We start from the raw sequence: 19303 nt of genomic DNA on the forward strand, positions 1-19303 counted from the left end.
TGCATTTCCCTTATAGCTAGTGATATGGAATATTTTTATCCAATCTTTTAAATTTATTGCTGGACCCTGTTTGCTATTATTTTGTTGAGGATTTTTTTTATCTGTTCATCAGGAATATTGACCTGTAGTTTTATTTCTTTGTAGTGTCTTTATCTAGTTTTGAAATTAGGGTAATGCTGGCTTTGTAAAATAAGCCTGAGAGTCTTCTGTCCTCCTGACTTTTTTAGAGTAGTATGAGAAATATAGGTTTAGTCCTCCTTTGAATATCTGGTAAAATTCACTTGTGAAGCCTTCTGGTCCAGGACTTATGTTTGTTGGGATTTTTATTTTTCTTTGATTGCTGCTTTTAATTTGTTAGTTGTAATTGGTATGTTGAGAATTTCTGTTTTTCTTGATTCAATTTTGGAAGATGGTATATTCCTAGGAATTTTTGCATTTCTTTGAAATTGTGTAATTTGTTATCACATAGTTGTGCATAATATTTTTTTACATTCATTTGTATTTCTGTAGTATCAGCAGTTACTTCTCTTTCATTTCTGATTTTGTATATTTGGGTTCTCTCTTTTTTTCTTGATGCGTCTGGATAAAGGCTTATCAATCTTGTTTATCTTTTCAAAGAAACATCTCTTAGTTTCATTGAAATTTTGAATTTTTTGATAAATAAACTTTATTTTATTTATTTCCCCTATGATCTTTATTATTGTCTTTCTTCGACTAACTTTGGGCTTTGTTTGTTCATTTCTTTTCCAGTTCCTTTATCAGATTAGATTTTTAATTTGAAATTTTTCTTGTTTCTTCGGATAGTCCCATAATGCTATAAATTTCCATCTTTGGACAGTTTTTGCTGTGTCCTGTAGGTTTTGGATTGTTTTGTTCTCGTTTTCATTTGTTTCAAGATATCTTTTGATTTCGCTCTTGACTTATTGTTGCCCCTTGATTGTTTATTAACATGTTATTTAGCCTCCATTTGTGCATTTTTCAGTTTTTCTTTTGTAATTGATTTCTAGCTTCATACCATTGTAATCAGAGAAGATGCTTGATATGATTTCAGTATTCGTAAATTTATTGGACTTTTTTGTGTTCTAACATGTTGTCTATCCTAGAAAATCTTCCATGTGCACTGGAAAAGAATGCATATTCTGCTGCTTTAGGGTGAAATGTTCTATAAATATCAATTAAATCCATCTGATCTAGTGTGCACACACACACACACACAGTGCTGAATCTGAGGCTACTCAGCAAAAGCTTTAGGGTACACCAAGGCCAACCACCACTTTCCAGGTTTCTGTGGATCTCTGTAGTGGGTTGGGGTCACAGGTAGTCATCATTTTGAGGCCAGAAGAATTGCTCAGGCCCAAACAGACCAAAGTTTGGTCATGTGAAGCAACGACTCCACACAGGAACTGTGATGCTCACTGGGCATGTGACAATAAAATGGCTCCTGTTCTGGAGCCCCACAACTTAATCTGTTCCTGACTCTTCCTGAACCTTTTCAAGACCCTCCTAGAAAGTCTGCACTGTGGGGCAGGATGGGACTAGTGTATCTCCTGGGGCATTGCTGGTCTGAACCACACACTCAGTCTCTCACCACCTGAGTTTGCCCGGACCTCTGTATTATGGACTCAGACAGCTGACTATCACAGAGTGTGAGCTTGGTGGGTTGAGTTGACACAGAGTCAAGAGGCTAGGGCCATTGCATGCTCCAGGCTGATTATATATGGAGGGGAATGCTCAATCCAGGAAAGATTGTGTCTGTGGGCACAGTGGGAGAAAGACTCAGTGCAAGGACCCTGACAGCTGATTCTTCAGCTCCCTCCCTGAATCCATATAACCCTGTCTCTTCTTGCATGACTCCAGTCTGCTCTAAGCTGTCCTCCCCTGACCAGAGCTCAGGGTGAGTGGCTGCAAGTGACATTTTGTGTACTGGCTTTTTAAGAGTTTGCCTGGGTTTCTATTCCTGGTAGACAGAATTCTTACTGATTTTCACAGCCAGATGTTATATGGGCACCTTTTTCTGGCTCTGGTGCTTTGGACTGGGTGAGGAGCCCAGCATGTCATTATGACCCCATGCTTCTCAGGAGGGACCTTTGCAGCTGAGATTTCCCTCCAAAGTTTCAATTGCCTCATGTAGGTGCAGGGCTAACCCTTTGTGTGTCTCTGTCCTTCCTAACATAACAGGCTTGATGTGGTTTCTTCTGTAAATCCTTCATTATAAGACTTCCATTCAGCTAGTTTTCAGTTGGTTATTCAGGCTGATTGTTCTACATTTTAGTTGCAATTCCAGGTTTGTTCTGCAAGGAGGTAAGTATAACTTTTACCTATTCTCCTGCCATCTTGTATCTCCTGAGTTTATATATTTTGGATATTAGCCCCTTATCACATCCATCATTTGCAAATACCTTTTCCCATTTGGTTGTTTACTTTTTTGTTTTGTTGATGGTTTCTTTTGGTGTTTAGAAGCTTTTTAGTTTCACATAGTTTTCTTCATTTATTTTTACTTTTACTTACCTTACTTTTGGGGTCAAGTTCACAGAAGCCCCTCTAAGACCAAGATTTATAAGTTTAGTGACTGTGTTTTTGTCTATGCATCTTATTGTTTCTGATCTTACATTCAAATCTTTAATCCAAATTGAGTTAATTTTTATGTATAGTGTTAGGTAATAGTCTAGTTTCATTGTATTTTCATGTGGCTTTTCAGTTTTCCCAACATGGTTTATTGAAGAGACTTCACCTCTCTATTGTAAGTTTTTGGCTCCTTGTCATAAATTAATTGACCCTGTATTTGTTGGTTTATTTCTGGGCTCTCTAGTCTGCTCCTCTGGTCTGTCTTTTTTTTCTGCCAATACCATTGGCAGACTGTTTTAATTACAGATGCTTTGTGGTGTGGCTTGAAGTCAGGGAGTGTGATACCTTGGACATTGTTCTTTTAATTCAAGACTGTTTTGGCTATTCGAGGTCTTTTCTGGTTCCATACAAATGTTAGACTTTTTTCGTTCTATTTCTGTCGAAAATGCCACTGGGATTTTGATGGGGTTGGCATTAAATCTATATATCACTTTAGGTGATATGGCCATTTTAACAATATTAATTCTTCCAATCATGAACACAGTATCTTTCCATTTCTTCATGTCTTTTCAGTTTCTTTCAACAATATCTTACAGTTTTCATTGTATAGGTCCTTTACCTCTTATGTTAAGTTTATTCCTAGGTATTTTATCTTTTTGTTACAATTGTAAATGGGACTTTTTTCATTTCTCTTTTTGCTATATTGTTGTTAGTATATAGAAACTCAATGGATTATTGTATATTGATTTTATATCCTGCCTCTTTACTGTATTTACTTATTGTTTCTAATAGTCTTTTGGTAGAGTCTTTAAGGTTTTTTATATATGGAATTATGTCATCTGCAAATAGTAACGGCTTACTTTTTCATTCCCAATTTGAATGCCTTTAATTTTTTTTCTTGTCTAATTACTCTGCCTAGAACTTCCAGTACTATGTTGAATAAAAGTGGTAGGAGTGGACATCTTTTTTCTATTCCTGATCTTAGAGGGAAAGCTTTTAGTTTTTCAACATTGAGTATATTAGTTGAGGGTTTGTTGTATATAGTCTTTATTATGTGAAGGTACTTGTCTTCTATACCAATTTTATTAAGTGTTTTTACCACAAATGGATGTTGTATCTTGTCTTTTTGTACATCTATTGATAGGATGATATGATTTGTATTTTTTGTTTTATTAATGTGGTATAATACCACATTGACTTATGCATGTTGAATCATAATTGCTTCCCTGGAATGAACCTCACTTGGTCATAGTGTATGATCCTCTTAATGTATTATTGTATTCAGTTGTTTAGGATTTTTGCATCTGTCTTTACCAGAGATACTGGCCTGCAATTTTTTGTGTTGTTCTTGCAGGTTTTTATCAGGGTCATGTTGGCCTCATAAAATGAGTTGGGAAGTATTCCCTCCTCTTCAATTTTGGAAGAGTTTAAGGAGGATATGTATTAAATCTTCTTTAAATGTTTGGTAGAATTCACTAATGAAGCTATCTGGACTTTGGTTTTTGGGGAAGTTTTTTATTACTGTTTTAATTTCCTTAATAGTGATCAGTCTATTTAGGTTTTCCAGCTCATGGTTCAGTCTAGGAAGGTTATATATTTCTAAGAATTTATCTGTTTCTTCTAGATTATTGAATTTGGTGGCATATAGCCTTTCATAATATTTTTGTGTGATCTTTTGTATTTCTGTGGTGTCCTTTGTAACTTTTCTTTCATTTCTGGCTTTATTGATTTAAGTCTCTTCTTTTCTCTTTGTGAGTTTAGCCAGAAGCTTATAAATTTTATGTATCATATCTAAGAAACAGCTTTTTGTTTCATTATTTTTCCTATTGTTTTTTCTGTATTTCATTTATTTCCCATCTAACCTTTATTATTCTTTTTTTTTTCAACTGACTTTGGGCTTCATTTTTTCTAGTTTTTAAGGTATAATATTAGATTGTTAATTTGAAGTTTTTTCTTTTTCCCGAGGCAGGCCTGTAATCCTATAAACATCCCCATTTGTATCACTTTTGCTGCATCTCCCAAATTTTGATATGTAATATTTTCATCATCATTAGTCTTTATATGGATTCTTCTTTTGAACTCTACTTTTATTTCTTCCTTGGACTAGTAGTTGTTCAGTAGCATGTTGTTGTTGAATCTCCACATATTTGTTGTCTTTCCACTTTTCTTCTTGTAGTTAATTTCCAGTTTCATATTGTGCTTAAAAAATATGCTTAGTATGATTTCAATCTTCTTAAACTTATTTAGACTAGTTTTGTGCCCCAACATATGGTCTGTCCTTGAGAATATTCCATGTACACTTGAGAAGAATGTATATTCTATCATTTTGGGATGGAAAGTTCTAAAAATATTGATTGTATCCATGTGGTTGAATGTGTCATTTAAGGTCAGTCTTACTTATTGACTTTGTGTTTGGATGATCTATTCAATGCTGTCAATGGGGTATTCAAGCCCCCTACAATATTTGTGTTTTTGTCAGTGTCTCCTTTTAGGTCTGTTAGTAATTGCTTTCTATATTATATTTTGGTGTTCCTAGGTTGGGTGCATGTATATTGATATTTTATGTATTCTTGATGAAAAATTCCCTTTATTATTAAAATATAATAGTATGTATATAGGCAGAAAATCCATCAAATACCATGAACAACCAAGGTAACATAGGAACACAAAAAGAAAATGAAGAGGCTCCAGAACCAAATTCAGAGTCATGGAAGACTGTGACTTAAATGACATAGAATTTAAAATTTCAGCTATGAAGAAACTCAGTGAGATACAATATAACTCAGAAAGGCAGTTCAGTGATGTCAGGAAGAAAATTAGTATAACTTTCACTGCATCCACACAATTTTGGTATGTCATGGTTTCATTTTCATTTCTCTCTCTGTGTCTTTTGATCTCTACTTTTATTTCTTCTTAGGGCAAGTAGTTGTTCTTGCCCATATGTCTTTTTTTTTTTCAAGTAGAAGAGTTTTTTCAACATTTCTTGTTACCTTCTTTATCCTGAAATCTATTTTGTCTGATATAAGTATGGTTATGCCTGGTTTTCTCTGGGTGCAATTTGCTTGAGTTTCATCTTCTACCCATTTTAAGCTCATGTTTGTCTTTTACTAGAGATGACTCTCCTGAAGGCTACATGTATTCAGGTCTTGTTTTTTAATCCATTTCACTAGTCTTTTCCTTTTGATTCGTTAGTTCAGTCCATTCACATTTACGATGATTATTGATATAGGAGGATTTACTACAGTTATTTCATGTTTTGTTTTCTGGTTGCTGTGTATCTCCCTTGTTCCTCTTCCCTTCTGCTTCTGTCTGTTGTTTTAGTTTGGTGGTTTTCTATGATTTTCTCTGTTTCTTCTTCTTTTATGTTGCAAGCCTCAGCTCTAGATTCTTGTTTAGTGATTACCATTGGGTTTATGTAAAAATGAAAGTTTCATATATAGGATAGTCCTTTTTCTTCTGATTGCATCTTATCTTCATTTACCTGTGCAAGTTCAGTCATTTTCCTCCTCCTCTGCTATGTCTTTGTTGTCAAAAATTATTCCTTTTTATGCTGTGCTTTGTCCCTCCAAATTGCAGAAGTTATAGTAATTTTAAAAATGCTTATTCCCTTTAAGCTTTATTTTATAATTAAGTGCATAATATCCTATTCTGAAATAAAGGTTCAATTTTCTGCTTCTGTCTGTCATCTTACTCAAAGTTTTGTATACCTATGTCTTTTTTTTTTCAAGTAGAAGAGTTTTTTCAACATTTCTTGTAATGCAATCTTGAGGCAATTTATTCCCTCAGCTTTTGTTTATCTTGGAAAGCCTTTTTTTCTACTCACATCTAGAAGATAACTTTGCTACATGTATATTTCTTGGCTGATGGTTAATTTCTTTCAATATTTTGAATGTTTTATTCCACTCTTCCTTGCTTGTAAGGTTTCTGTTGAAAAATCTGAAGATAATCTAATGGGGTTTCCTTTGCAGTTTTATAGTATTTTATCTATGGCTGCCTTGAAAATTTTTTTGTGATTAACTTTGACAGTTGAATAAAATGTCTTGGAGGAGGTTTTGTGCTTTGATAATATTGGTGTTCTGTTGGTTTCCTCTATCCAGAAGTTCAGTTTTTCCCTTCCAAAGGTTTGTAAAGTTCTCATCAACTAGTTTTTGAGTAGACTCTCTGTTTCCTTTTTTTTTTCTCTTCTCCTCATATACTTATGTTCCTCTTTCTGATGGAGTCAGGAGTCAGATAGTTCTCATAGAGTTTTTTTTCTTGTTTAACTCTTAATTCTCTCTTATTTTCCTAGGTCATTTCTAGGTTTCTATATTTGCGTTCACTTTCTGTCTTCCATATCGTCTGCTCTGTTCTCAATGTTCTCTAATGCATTTCTCATCTCATTTAATGATTTCTCAGCTCCATAATTTATGTTGGTTATTTTAATAATTACAATGTCTTTGATAAAGTATTTCATTTGCTCACTAGTTTTCTTCCTGATCTCATTGAACTGCCTTTTTGAGTTCTCTTGTATCTCATTGTGCTTCCTCATAACTGTAATCACAAATTCTCTTGTCATTTAACTCAGTCCTACATGACTGAGTTTATTTTCTGGAGACTTTTCATTTTTTTTGTGTGCTCCCATGTTACCTTGGTTATTCAAGGTATTGATGGATTATTTCTTTACCTATCCATTTAACATCTTGAGCTCTTTCTTGTTTGTTTAGACACTAATTTGCTATCAGCAATTTAGCAGGTTTTAAGGTAGAGTACTTTCTTTTCTTTTCCAGTAGATAGTTTTTGTTTTCCTTTACCCATACTATTACCCATACTATTGTAATCACCATCACCTTTGTGATTACAGTTACGTGGTGTTGATTTGGTTAAGGAAAATTCTGTATACACACTGAGATGGCAGGTGTTTCATCTGTGACCAGCTCACCTTGGTTACAGAGCACAACCTCCGTGATGTAGGTATGTGGCAGGTGATAATTGGCTTAGCGAGCTCCCAGCACTGCCTCCTTTTTACTAATGGTTGCTGGCCCCACTAAGTTTTTTAGTGCATCCACTGCTTCTACCAGGCTCTTCCTAGATGGGTGGGGAAGGGGGAAAAATATATGATTTTGCATCTGTGCTATACTATTTAAACACCTCAATTTTCTCCACCTGGATCTGCTGGGATAAGTGTCACTATGGAGGCAAGCTCACTGTGATGCAGCTCTGCCCCACTGAAAGCAAAGGCTGTAAGCACTACTGCACTGCCTATAGCATCTCAGCTCTCTTTACCAGGATCTGCCAAGATGGGTGGGGCTATGGAGGCAATTTCATGCTGTGTGACTCTGCCCCTCTTCCAGTAATGATTGTAGGCAGTGCTGTGTTATTTTAAGCTTTCCAGTCACCTGTATCAGGATCTGGCCATAAGGAGTGGGGAGAGGTGGGATGGCTTTTCTCAGGGATCAGTGCTTCTGTCCTTCTTACAATCCAGGTTGTACTATGAGGGCTGCAATTCAACTTCTCCCCACTATTGTGCTCTCTGGAGCCACTGTGGTTATGGGACTGTGTCTGTAGCAAATGTCCCTGTCCTTCCCACATGGCTTCTCCCCTTTGTGTTCCAATATGCCCATCTTCAGATGTTCCTGTGACAGGACATAGCTGAGCAGTAGCTATTCTTAGGTAGGAGCTGACCAGCAGCCATTCCCAGATAAGCAGTTATCTCAAGGTCATACACTAACCCCCATGATAAGCTCCTGTGCTCTGTAACCCTCATGATAAGCTCCTGTGCTTTGTAGCTTCTGCAGATTTCCTCCTGTGCTTTGTTCCTTTGTTTCCCATAAAAGGTAGCTAGACCTAACTTCCGCATTTGGTTTCTGTAACCTTGCTTCGCCACGTAGGTAGGAAGCCTGGGGCTATTTAAACCCTGGGAAGATAAAGTTTGGGGCTCAGAATTTGGAGATTCTCCTCTAAGCTTGCACACGTAATAAAGGATCGTGCTCCCCCGTCTCTTCCGAGTGTGAGTTATTTTCCACGACATTTCAATGCATAGATATTTCAGGCAAGTTTGGTTGTTGAGCAGGGGATCTTTTGTTGTAATTTTAAGGGAGAAACAAAGGCAGCAACTCACTCTGCCATGATGGTGATGACTCTCTCAGATTTTCTATATAGATAATCATGTCATCTGTGAACAAAGTTTTATTTCTTCCTTTCCAACTTGTATATCCTTCATCTCCTTTTTGGTCTCATTGCTTTAGATAGTACTTTTAGTATATTAGAAGGCTGTGGTTAGAGGGGACATAGTTGCCTTATTCCTGATCTTAGTGGGAAGCTGCGTGTTTCTGACCATTAAGTATGGTGGTTAGCTGCAGGACTTCTGCTAAATTTGCTTTACCATGTTGAGGAAGTTTTACTCTATTCCTAGTTTACTGAGAAAATTTTTTAAATCATAAGTGGGTGTTTGATTTTTGTGAAATGTTTTTTCTGCATTGATTGATGGACAGTGTGACAGTGTGGACATTTGTTTTTTCTTTAGCCTATCAATGTAATGGATTACATTAATTGATTTTTGAAAATTGAACCTGCATTTTATACCTGGGAAATATCCACTGGGTCATGCTATATAATTTTTTATAGTTTTTGGATTAATTTTTTATATATAAGCATACACAAGTATATATATTTATAATATATGTGATATATAACATGATATTTGTATATATAAACATAATCAAACACATTGTTGCTGTTATTAGAAACTAGTATCTGTTAGATAAATTAAGATGAAGAAAAATGAGCCCTGGCTGAGCAGCTCAGTTGGTTGGAGCATTGTCCCATACACCAAAAAGTGGTAAATTCGATCCCTTTTTGGTGCACATATGGGAGGCAACTGATTGATGTTTCTGTCTCACATCACTGTTTTTCTCACTCTCTTTTCTTCTCTGCCTAAACCAATAAAAACATATCTTTGGGTGAGGATTAAGATTAGGAAAAGTGAAAAGTTTTATTTTACCTTCATTTATTCTTTCTCTAGTACTTTTCCTTTTTGTGTGTAAGTTTGAGTTTTTGACATATAATTTTTCTTCTCTCTAAAGAACTTTTAACATTTCTTACAAGACAGATATACTAGCAACAAATTCTCTCAATTTTTGTTTGAGAAAGTCTTTATTTCACTCCCACTATTGAAGGGTACAGAATTCTAGGTTGACGGGGTTTTTTTACTCTCAACACTTTAAATATTTTACTCCATTCTCTTCTTGCTTGCATGGTTTCTGAGAAGTTGGACATAATTTTTATCTTTGCTCCTATAGAGGTATGGCATCTTTTTCTCTCTGGCTTCTTTTAATAATTTTTTCTTCATCTTTGATTTTCTTTCATCTGAAAATAATATGCCTGGGTGTAGGTTTTTTGGCATTTATCTTACTTGTTATTTTCTAAACTTCCTGAATCTATAGTTTGATGTCTGATGTTAATTTGGGGAAATTCCTACTCATAAAGATTTGACACTGCTTGTGGTCAAACCTTTTTCTTTTCTTTCCCCTCCCTCCCTTCCTTTCTTTTCCTTCCTTCCTTTTCCTTTTTTCCTCCTTCCCTCCTTCCCTTCCTTCCCTTCCTTCCTTCCTTCCCTCCTTCCTCCTCCTTCTGATATTTCCATTATGCATATTTTTGTAGTTGTCTCATAGTCCTTGAATATTCTGTTTTGTGTTTTTTTTCTCCAGTCTTTTTTCTCTTTGCTTTATAGTTTTGGTGGTCTCTAGTGATATGTTTAAGTTCAGAGATTCTTTCCTCAGCTGTGTCCAACCTACTAATAAGGCTATCAAAGGCAAAATTTATCTTACAGAGTTTTACCTCTAGCATTAATTTTTGTTCTTTCTTAAAATTTCCATCTTTACTTACATTGCTCTTCTATTCTTGTACACTGTCTACTTAATCCATTAGAGCCCTTAGCATATTAGTCTAGTTGCTTTTAATTCCCATCTGATAATTCCAACATCACTGCCATATATAAATCTGGTTCTGAATGTTTGCTCTGTCTCTTCAAACTGCGTTTTTTGCCTTTAATATATATAGTAATCATTGTAGCTGGACATGATGTACCAGGCAAAGGGAACTGCTGTAAATAGGACTTCAGTAACGTGATAGTCTGGGGAGAATAGAAGTGTTTTATAGTTCTGTGATCCTATTATTAGGTCTCAGTCTTCTTTGAAGGAGACTACACATGTAGATTGTTAACTCCACAGGTATGTCTCCATTTCCCCATCCTCCTTAGGTCAGAAAGAATGGCTAGAGTGGGCTGGGTATGATATTGGTAGATAATTTATTTAACTAATCCTCTTTTGCTCTGCATTTGTCTCTAGGTTTCCTCTAGTTGAACAGACACTGTGATGAACATCCTCAGAGCTAAACCTCTTTGCATATAGGCAAGCACTAATGATTGATAGAAATTGCTTAACTGCTTGCCATAAATTTATATATCACCCCAAAATGATAAAGGTCCTGTTTCCTGCATGCTGGCCAACATTGTGAGTTGCTTGTGTATTATCTTTGCTAATTTGGTAGGTAAAAAGAACAAAGGAAAAAGGAATCTTCTTGTTTAAAATTGTATATTTTTATTACTAGTCAAGTGTAGCTTTTTTAAGTCTGTTTATTGGCAATTAGCTTTACTTTTTTGTGTGAGTTACCTGGTTTTTGCCCCTGGCCTATTTTTCTTTTAAAATATTTGTTTTTCTTCTACTATGTCTTCAAGTTTTTAATATAGTAAAAATATTAAGTCTTAGACTCTCATATATCCTGCAAGTGTTTTACTAGTTTATTTGCCTTTTATTTTGTTTTTGCTGTTTTTTGACATAGAGAATGTCATTTTTCTGTTGGCTGAATCTTTGTTATCATACTTCAAAAGACCTTTCCCAGCTCAAGATTAAACATCTATTCATAGTTTCTTTTTGGATATTCAACTATTTTTTAACATTTAAATCTTTAGCCTTATAAGTTTGGGAGGGGAATATACAGTGAATTAAAGAACTAACATTATTTTTTAATGATTAGCCAATTTTAATCACACTTTTATAACTGATTATTTGTGGCAAATGGGAAAAATCAATGATCTTTATGTATGTATTTTAAAATTAGCATTTTTCTGTGTTTCTTACTTATTCTAATTTTTAGTTGGTGCTCTGTTTTTCTAAGTAGAAAATTATATATTCATATTTCTAATATTCATAGATCTGGTTTTATTTTCTTTTATTTCTTTTGTTCTAACTTTTAGATCAGACTTATAATAATGTAGATATTATGGTATTTTCTCTTTTAACCAAAATTAATCTGGTATTTTGTTCTTTGTTATGTTTTTTAAAGATTTTATTTATTTATTTTTAGAGAGGGAAGGGAGGGGGAGAGAGAGAGAGACATCAATGTGCGGTTGCTGGGGGTCATGGCCTGCAACCCAGGCATGTGCCCTGACTGGGAATCAAACCTGCAACACTTTGGTTCACAGCCTGCACTCAATCCACTGAGCTACCCCAGCCAGTTATTTTACATAACTTGTAAAATACAAGGGCTTGTTCTTTGTTATTTTTAATTTTAAAAAAATTGAATGTCCTTTTTATGTTATTTTGCTTATTGCAAAAAGTTAGACTTATAGGAAGGATTCAGTTACATGTCTCTTTGCATGTTCAGTGAAGCTCTAGGGACCTCTCATTGGCAGATCTGAGTTCTGGTCAGGAACTTGTGAGGTGAGAAGGCATGGGAGTTAGAGGCATTCTCTCTACATCTCACCTCAAGTCAGTCAGCCACTTTGGCCCTAACACTTATTTAAAAAGCCCCCACACTCTGAATGGCTGAGCATTTGCTACAAGGAAGCTCTTGTAAATATCATCCAGTAGCCCAAGAACCATCTACCCTATATACTATGTGAAATGATATGATTTCCTTATAATATCTATTGTATTTTTCTAGCCTGTGTCAACTGAAAAAAAGAACTATTCTGAAGTCAAAAGTCATTTTGTATTTTTTAAAGCTGGTGATTGGGGGTGAGGACAGGGAAAACAAGGGCTTGCCCCTGAACTCTACTCTAATTTAGTAGTAGACAAGAGGTTTGAAAGGGACCTTGGAGGAACTTCTTAGTATAATACTCTCCCTTGTTTTCTTCTCTTTGTGTTCTCTGAAAGGCATATCCAGCTCCCATTAGCTCATTCCTGCCTTGCCTCAGATGAAAAGCCCAAAACTGTGTGGTCCTTCCATTTATAATGAAGCAGCTTCTGTGATAATTTCATGAAGTCTGCTGGCCTAAAATGTCCCCCTGATCTTGATTGAGGCCTTCAAGTCCCATATTTTTGCTTCTCATTTAAGTATCGAAATCTCATTTAACAGACAGACCCAGTAAGGGTTACCCCATTAGGCTGCTCTTGGCCATCTCCTCTTTAACATATTAGAGTCCAGATGCTCAAGTTGATCCTCCAGCAGATTCTTGAGAGACAAACTACAGGGGGTCTTGATGTGGCATGGCGGGGAGGTGGATACTTAGACAGACAATCTTTGGTGGGTTCCATTATACACCCTGTGTACTAAAGGAAGGATGGTTATTGGAGAGGGAACAGAAACTAGTCAAAGACCCCCTTGGTATAGGCACCAAGTTTTGTCCATGGTGTCCCTGTCTGGTTAACATGTGGTGCAGCATGAGTTCTCTCTCTCTCTTCCCCAGTGTTTCCCTTGTTCCCCCTTTTGTTTTCCATCCCTTCTTTGTCTTTTCTCTCTCCCATCCCCCTTTCCACACTCCTCTGCCATTTGTCTCTGTAGATTTTGGCACCTGGGAAGGCATTCTGGACATTTCCTCCCTCACCAACTGCCTGTCTCCCAACCTCCCCTGAAAGCTCCTCTTTCTTGCTTGCTTCATGCCTCTTTCTTTCTCTGTTTCCACTTTGCACATATACTTGATATTGCCAGTTATGCCAATGAATTTAGGAGGGTTATTCAAAGCTTTATGTACCCACCACTCCAAATAAGTGGAGTGGGTTGAATTGGGACATTTTTTGTTCTCTGATCAGGACAGAACCTTAAAGAGTTTTACAGTGAATTTATATTTATTCAAAATATTTTTTATTTATTAAGTATAGGAACATGAATTTTAAAATATAAACTACAGTAGTCTCTCTTTATCTGTGGAGTGTATACATTTCAAGACCTCCAGTAGATGCCTGAAACCACAATAGTATGGGACCCAATATATACTATCCTATGCAAAAAAGCTTCTCTTTGTCATATCCAAATTCCCAGCATCACTATTCTTGTGCTTTGGGGTTATTATTAAGTAAAATAAGGGTTACTAGAGCACAAACACTGTGATTCTGTGACAGTTGATCTGATAATCTAGACCAGCAATTGTCAACAAACGTGACACAAGAATCTTTAAAACATACACTACCTGTTTAGTCAGTGTCACTGACCTCTTTTTTCCTTACATTTTCAAATAAAAAAGTGAATACAGCCCATACAATCATCTGGTATTAATGCCCTGTCTTGAACCATGAATATATAGTTATATCTTATTGGTCACATCATATAATAAGGTTTAATCTGATTTGTTAATTCTTGTTACCAGAAATCCTTATGTACAAGTATAGGCACCTGATTTTTTGAAATGTCACTTTAGAGCAAAAAGAGTGGGTAATTACTATTTTTGTTGTGTATCAATCAAAATTATACCTATTTTTGTCAGATTGGCAAAAAAATAATGTATTTTTGGGTGTGCCTCAGAATTTTAGTGATTAGTTTATATGTGCCATGAGATGAATAAGGTTGAAAATCATTGATCTAGATGATTATTAAGTGACTAATGGGCAAGGAATGTATACAGCATGGTGATCGTGGAAGAGGGTTGATTCACCTCCTAGATGGGATAGTGTGAGATTTCATTATACTATTCAGAATGACATGCAATTGAAATCTTATGGATTGCTTATTTCTGGAATTTCCATTTAATATTTCTGGACTGCAGTTGATTAGGTAACTGAAACTGGAAAGCAAAACCAAGGATAAGGAGAGATTACTATATATTGTAAGTTGCCATGCTTTTCCAATTAAGCATCTTTGTAGCTATAATCAATACATAAGAGAGAGATATCCTGAGTGAAAATGTAAGGGTTGACTGCTTTCACATGTCACATCTCTAAATGGATAATCAACCATTCTTTGAATCATTGCTTAGACTCTTTTCTTGGCTTCAGCAGCACTTAAAGTGTTTTGTTTTCTTTTTTGTTGTGTGTATGTCCCTGTGATGGCACACACCGTGGGCTCTGGCAACTCCAGGGTGAAGTCTTGTCTGTGATCAGAAGAGTGGATGACAACTGGGCAGAGGGAATGCTGGGAGACAAGGTCGGAATTTTTCCCCTCCTGTATGTGGAGGTAAGGCTACACTGTCTAAGGCTTGCCTTCTCTTTTGCTCATGTTGTTTATTTTACCAGACCGGATGTAACCTGACCTTGGAACCCCCATTCTAAGAGAGAAAGAGGCTATTCCACAGTAATCAAAAATGAAACAGGGTTTATAGTCACCACTTCAGTCCTATGAAAACTGCCTTGGTCAGGTTTGAGTGATCTGTCCCAGACCTAGCTGTGAATCATCTCACTGTGAGGGCAACAAAGGAGGGCTTCTTGTGGGCCTTGCCCAGTTTTGATGGGAAACCTGTGCTGGCACCCATTTTCTGAGACTCTCCACAGTAGTTTTGCTTTGTTTCCCAACCCCAGAGGAGCAGAGCTCATAAGAGATGAAGGAAACACTGCCAGACTATTGGCGGTGTCGTCCTAGGACTCTGCATTATTGGGCAAGTTCATCCATCTGCCAGTCCCTAAAGTAAAGAGTATTTAGGCTAATTTGAGGCCCATTAATTTCCTGTCTCTTTTCTTTAACTATGAAGCACTAGGTTTCCAGTGAGTGAGTTCTGGTCCACTGTTGAATAGGGAGTGTGTTAGAATGCTTGACTTCTCAACCTCTGTTCACCATTGTGTGTGCAAGAGCATTTTCTGTGTGTGTGTATATGCACACGTATGCAACATTTGTAGTGCATGTGCATGTGTACATTCCTGAGCAGAACACAGGTGCCGCCCTGTGACCACTGGAGTCACCCCTGATACGAGGCAGAGCTGGGACTTGAATACAGGTTATTTGCCCTAGACTTAGCCCCTCAGTCCCCTACCCCCACTAAGAAACCTCAGTTCACTCAGCTTAGAAGGTGACATGGCCAGCTTTGCCATACCTGCCAAGAGTATATGAGTGCCAATAGGTGTTTGTTAAACACATCTGGTGATTCCGGTTGCTTATGGGATAAAGTCCAATTGCTTTAGCATGGCATTCAAGGCACTTTGCAATTTGACCCTAATCTATTTTTCCATTCTCATTTCTTGTCATTTCTTTCCCCTTCCCTAAATTTTATGGTCCTTTCATATATTTTAGATAAGCTGTGTAGGAAAATCTGAGACTCTTCCCACAACAATAAAAATAAGTACACACACACACACACACACACACCCATTCTTCTATAGTACACCTGTAAGACTCACAATTTCCCTAACACCATATGAGCTTCTATTTGTGCATTTGCTTCAGTTCCCAAAAGTATGTTCCTTTCCATCCTGCTGCTTAAAATAAAAGAGCTTGATGCATGAATACCACTACAGGGTGGTTGAGAAGTAAAAAACAAATTGTGCTCTCAGACATTTCAGGAAATGTCTGAGAAATTTTTTCCCAGGCAGACTCTTACAGGAGTACTCATATATATATTCATATATGTATATATGAATATTCATAGAAACATCACCGTGATGGTCCCAAACTATTGTACAAACAATTCAAATGTCCACCAACAGTGGAATGGCTAAATATAGTGTGTCCACAGAACAAACTACTATCCAGCAGTGAAAATGAACAAAAGATTACTGCACTTGAAAGCATGGATGATTCTCACAGACAAATTTTTTAAAGAAGCCACACACAAAAGCATATGCTGAAATATTTTTTTGTAATGGAAGTTCAAAATCAGGTAGAACTAGTCTAGGGTCATGATGAGTTTTTGAGCAGTGGTGACTTTGGAGGAAAATTGACTGGAAGAGATTAGATGGAGGCTTATAAGTATGGAGATGTTTAATGCCTTGGTCTTGGGAGTAGCTACACAGATGGAGCAACTATCAAATGATGCACAGTTAATGTTTGTTCACTCTTCTTTATACTACAATTTAAGAAGCTTGGAGAAAGCCTCTAGAGAACCCCAAGGTAGTGGCACCCATGCCCTGCCAAAGGCCGAGTAAGGCTCATCAACTACCCCCTTTCCTCAGAGGTTCAGGCATGGTCAGGGAGGCAGAATACTTGTGCACAGGGCTGGGAATCCAAACAGCTAGGCTTTCTGATGGCTGTCTCTGGCTCTGCAGGCATATGCAAAGACCATGCTAGCAAGTCAGCCACCTGTGCCTTCCCAATGTCTGACTTCCTAGCCATTTGGGATGTTCCTTTCAAATACTCCTCTTTCCATGATATAACAGAGGCTCCTTCATCTTTCTGTCCCTGTGGCCCTTCTTGCCCCCACATCTCCACTCACTGACCCATCTGTGCTCTAAGCACAGGCTCCTCAGACCCTATGTGTTTCCTCAAAGAGGATGCACCATGGCCCTTGAAGTTCTGGAGCCAGGGACTTCTCCCAGGAACCATAGCAGGAACAGGCACACCTGGAACAGCCCCAGGCAAGGGCCTGGCTCCTCCTTGTGCCATTCCTTCTTGGGCTGGACTGTGGCCCGTGTAGTGCCCCATCCCACACCAGTACCCTTAGTGCCCCAGCTGCAGCCATAGCACTGCCTGAGATGCTCTGAAACAGACTCTTGGTTCCTCAACAACCACTAAAGACAAGAAGCCCCCAATGGATATTTCCTGAGACTATTTCTCTGTTTACATATCAATTCCCTTTTAAAGCACTTACGGAGTAAAAGTCTCATGTGACTCTTGCCTCATAGGTAGCCTTGGGGTGGAGCTAGGTGGGTCAGAAGGATAATAATTTAGCCAAGACCACCTTCTTCTGTGAGCCTGAATGAGCATTTGAGATCAGAATGGCTGGAACTTGGGTCCTTCACAGAGCTTGAATCTGAGCCAGACTGGCATGTCAGGAGGGAGCCTTGGCTTTTGTCTTGGGCTTCTGTTCAGGTAGATGGCACAGTTTGGAATGCTGTTTCTCTCCAAAAGTGATCCTGGCACTCATGAGGTCATGTGGCTGGATTCATGTTCCTCATAGGACTGAATTACAAAGAGCTTTCCTCTAGCCCTTCCAGCTGTGTTTTGAAGTGTGGTACAGGCTGCACACAGGCTTGTGGGCAGGCATCCACTGGGGTCCTGCAGTGCACTGAGGTGCTCCCCTTACCTGGTTTCCCATGGATGCAGTTCAGGCCACAATGCTTGATCCAAGCATCTTTAAGAATCAAATGAGAATGTCTGCTCTGCAGACTGTGTGGTCCTCTTCTTGCTAGTCTGTTTCTTCACCCTGACTTGCCTGGCAGATACGTGGGACATATGGTATAACCCAGCCTGGAGCTGGCTTGGCCTCATGCTGCTGTTGACCCATTTCCTGTGAGAACAGACGATGTCTCCAGAAATGCCTGTGCTTCCTGGTGGATGATGGGGATAACCTTTTCACCCACCCTGTCCACAGCTACGGGGGGCCCAGCTGCCAAGTGCACCTGCCACCATGACCTGCCCCTGCTGATCCCTGGCACTAAGTCTGCACCTTGCTCCCTTGCCCAAACTCTCCCTCACCACACTCTGGGGGTTTAATTCCCCAGGCCTTTGACCTTCTTCACCTTACTGCCTTTCAGCTCTACTTGCTGACTTCCTGGGTCCCACTCCTGCAGGCTTGAACCTCCTTGTTCTTTTCTTCCCATTGATTTCACGAGCAGTCATTGTCCACAGGTCATCTCTACATGGGGACTGATGGCTTATTTTACAGATGCCTGTCTGTTTGATGCCCTCACCTGGGCCTATAGCCTGGGCTAACCTCTCATTGGTGTCCACTCAGGACAGGGAGAGAACCAGTAGCTCATCCTCACAGAACAAACCCAAGGCAGGGCCTGCCCTCCATGTCTCTAGTCCTGGAGGGGGCAGAATAATTGTCATCATTTTGGTTCTTCAAAAGGCACTGTTCTAATGGAAGTAAGAATGATTCGATCTGAGAGAATTTCTCAGGTCTAGGGAGTAGGAGAGCCTTGTCCTCATGAGGGAAGGCAGCAGTTCTACCTGCAAAGGTCAGTATGCTATGGGACATGTGGAAGCACTGTGATTCCTGAGCCCAGCATGTCTTGACTGGGTCTGGCTTTGGTGGCCCCACAATGTAGCATGAGTGCCTGATCCAAGGTCCTGCCAAGCCAGCTTCATTCTCCTTTTTCATGGGTCTTGAAGATGGCATGCTTGGGGTCTGCCCTTAGTATGGCCCTCTGGCTGTTCCCTAAGAGCAGGGCCCATTTCTCATGAGCAAAGGTCAACCCCAATGGCAGGACCAGGAGTGGGCCATGGAGCAACTCAGGGCATCCTGGTCTTCAGAGGTGAAACTAACAAGGCTCAACACTGTGCACTAGATGTGTGATCCATGGCATGTTCTTTACAATTCCTGAGCCTCAGCTTTCTCTATTGAGCAAGGGCAACAACATGGACCTCACAGGGTAATTGTGAGGCTTAAAGACAATAATGGACACAGACCAGGCCTGTATTAGATTATTGTTTGTTAAATGGATAACTGCTCAGTGGC

The 19303-nt window shown here is 38.3% G+C and overlaps 1 protein-coding gene across 3 annotated transcripts in view; it reads left to right on the top strand.

The window, feature by feature from the left end:
- SH3RF3 (SH3 domain containing ring finger 3) overlaps positions 1-19303 on the top strand; it is a 410835-nt gene that overhangs the window by 250367 nt on the left and 141165 nt on the right. The window contains exon 3 of one of the 3 annotated variants that reach the window (XM_028512030.2): positions 14836-14931. The exons of the other annotated variants lie outside the window; for them this stretch is intronic. Coding sequence (XP_028367831.2) covers positions 14836-14931 — 96 coding nt within the window. The remainder of the gene's footprint in view (positions 1-14835; positions 14932-19303) is intronic. 3 annotated transcript variants of the gene reach the window in all.

Source organism: Phyllostomus discolor, chromosome 5 (assembly GCF_004126475.2).
Source record: "Phyllostomus discolor isolate MPI-MPIP mPhyDis1 chromosome 5, mPhyDis1.pri.v3, whole genome shotgun sequence".
NCBI lineage: Eukaryota > Metazoa > Chordata > Mammalia > Chiroptera > Phyllostomidae > Phyllostomus > Phyllostomus discolor.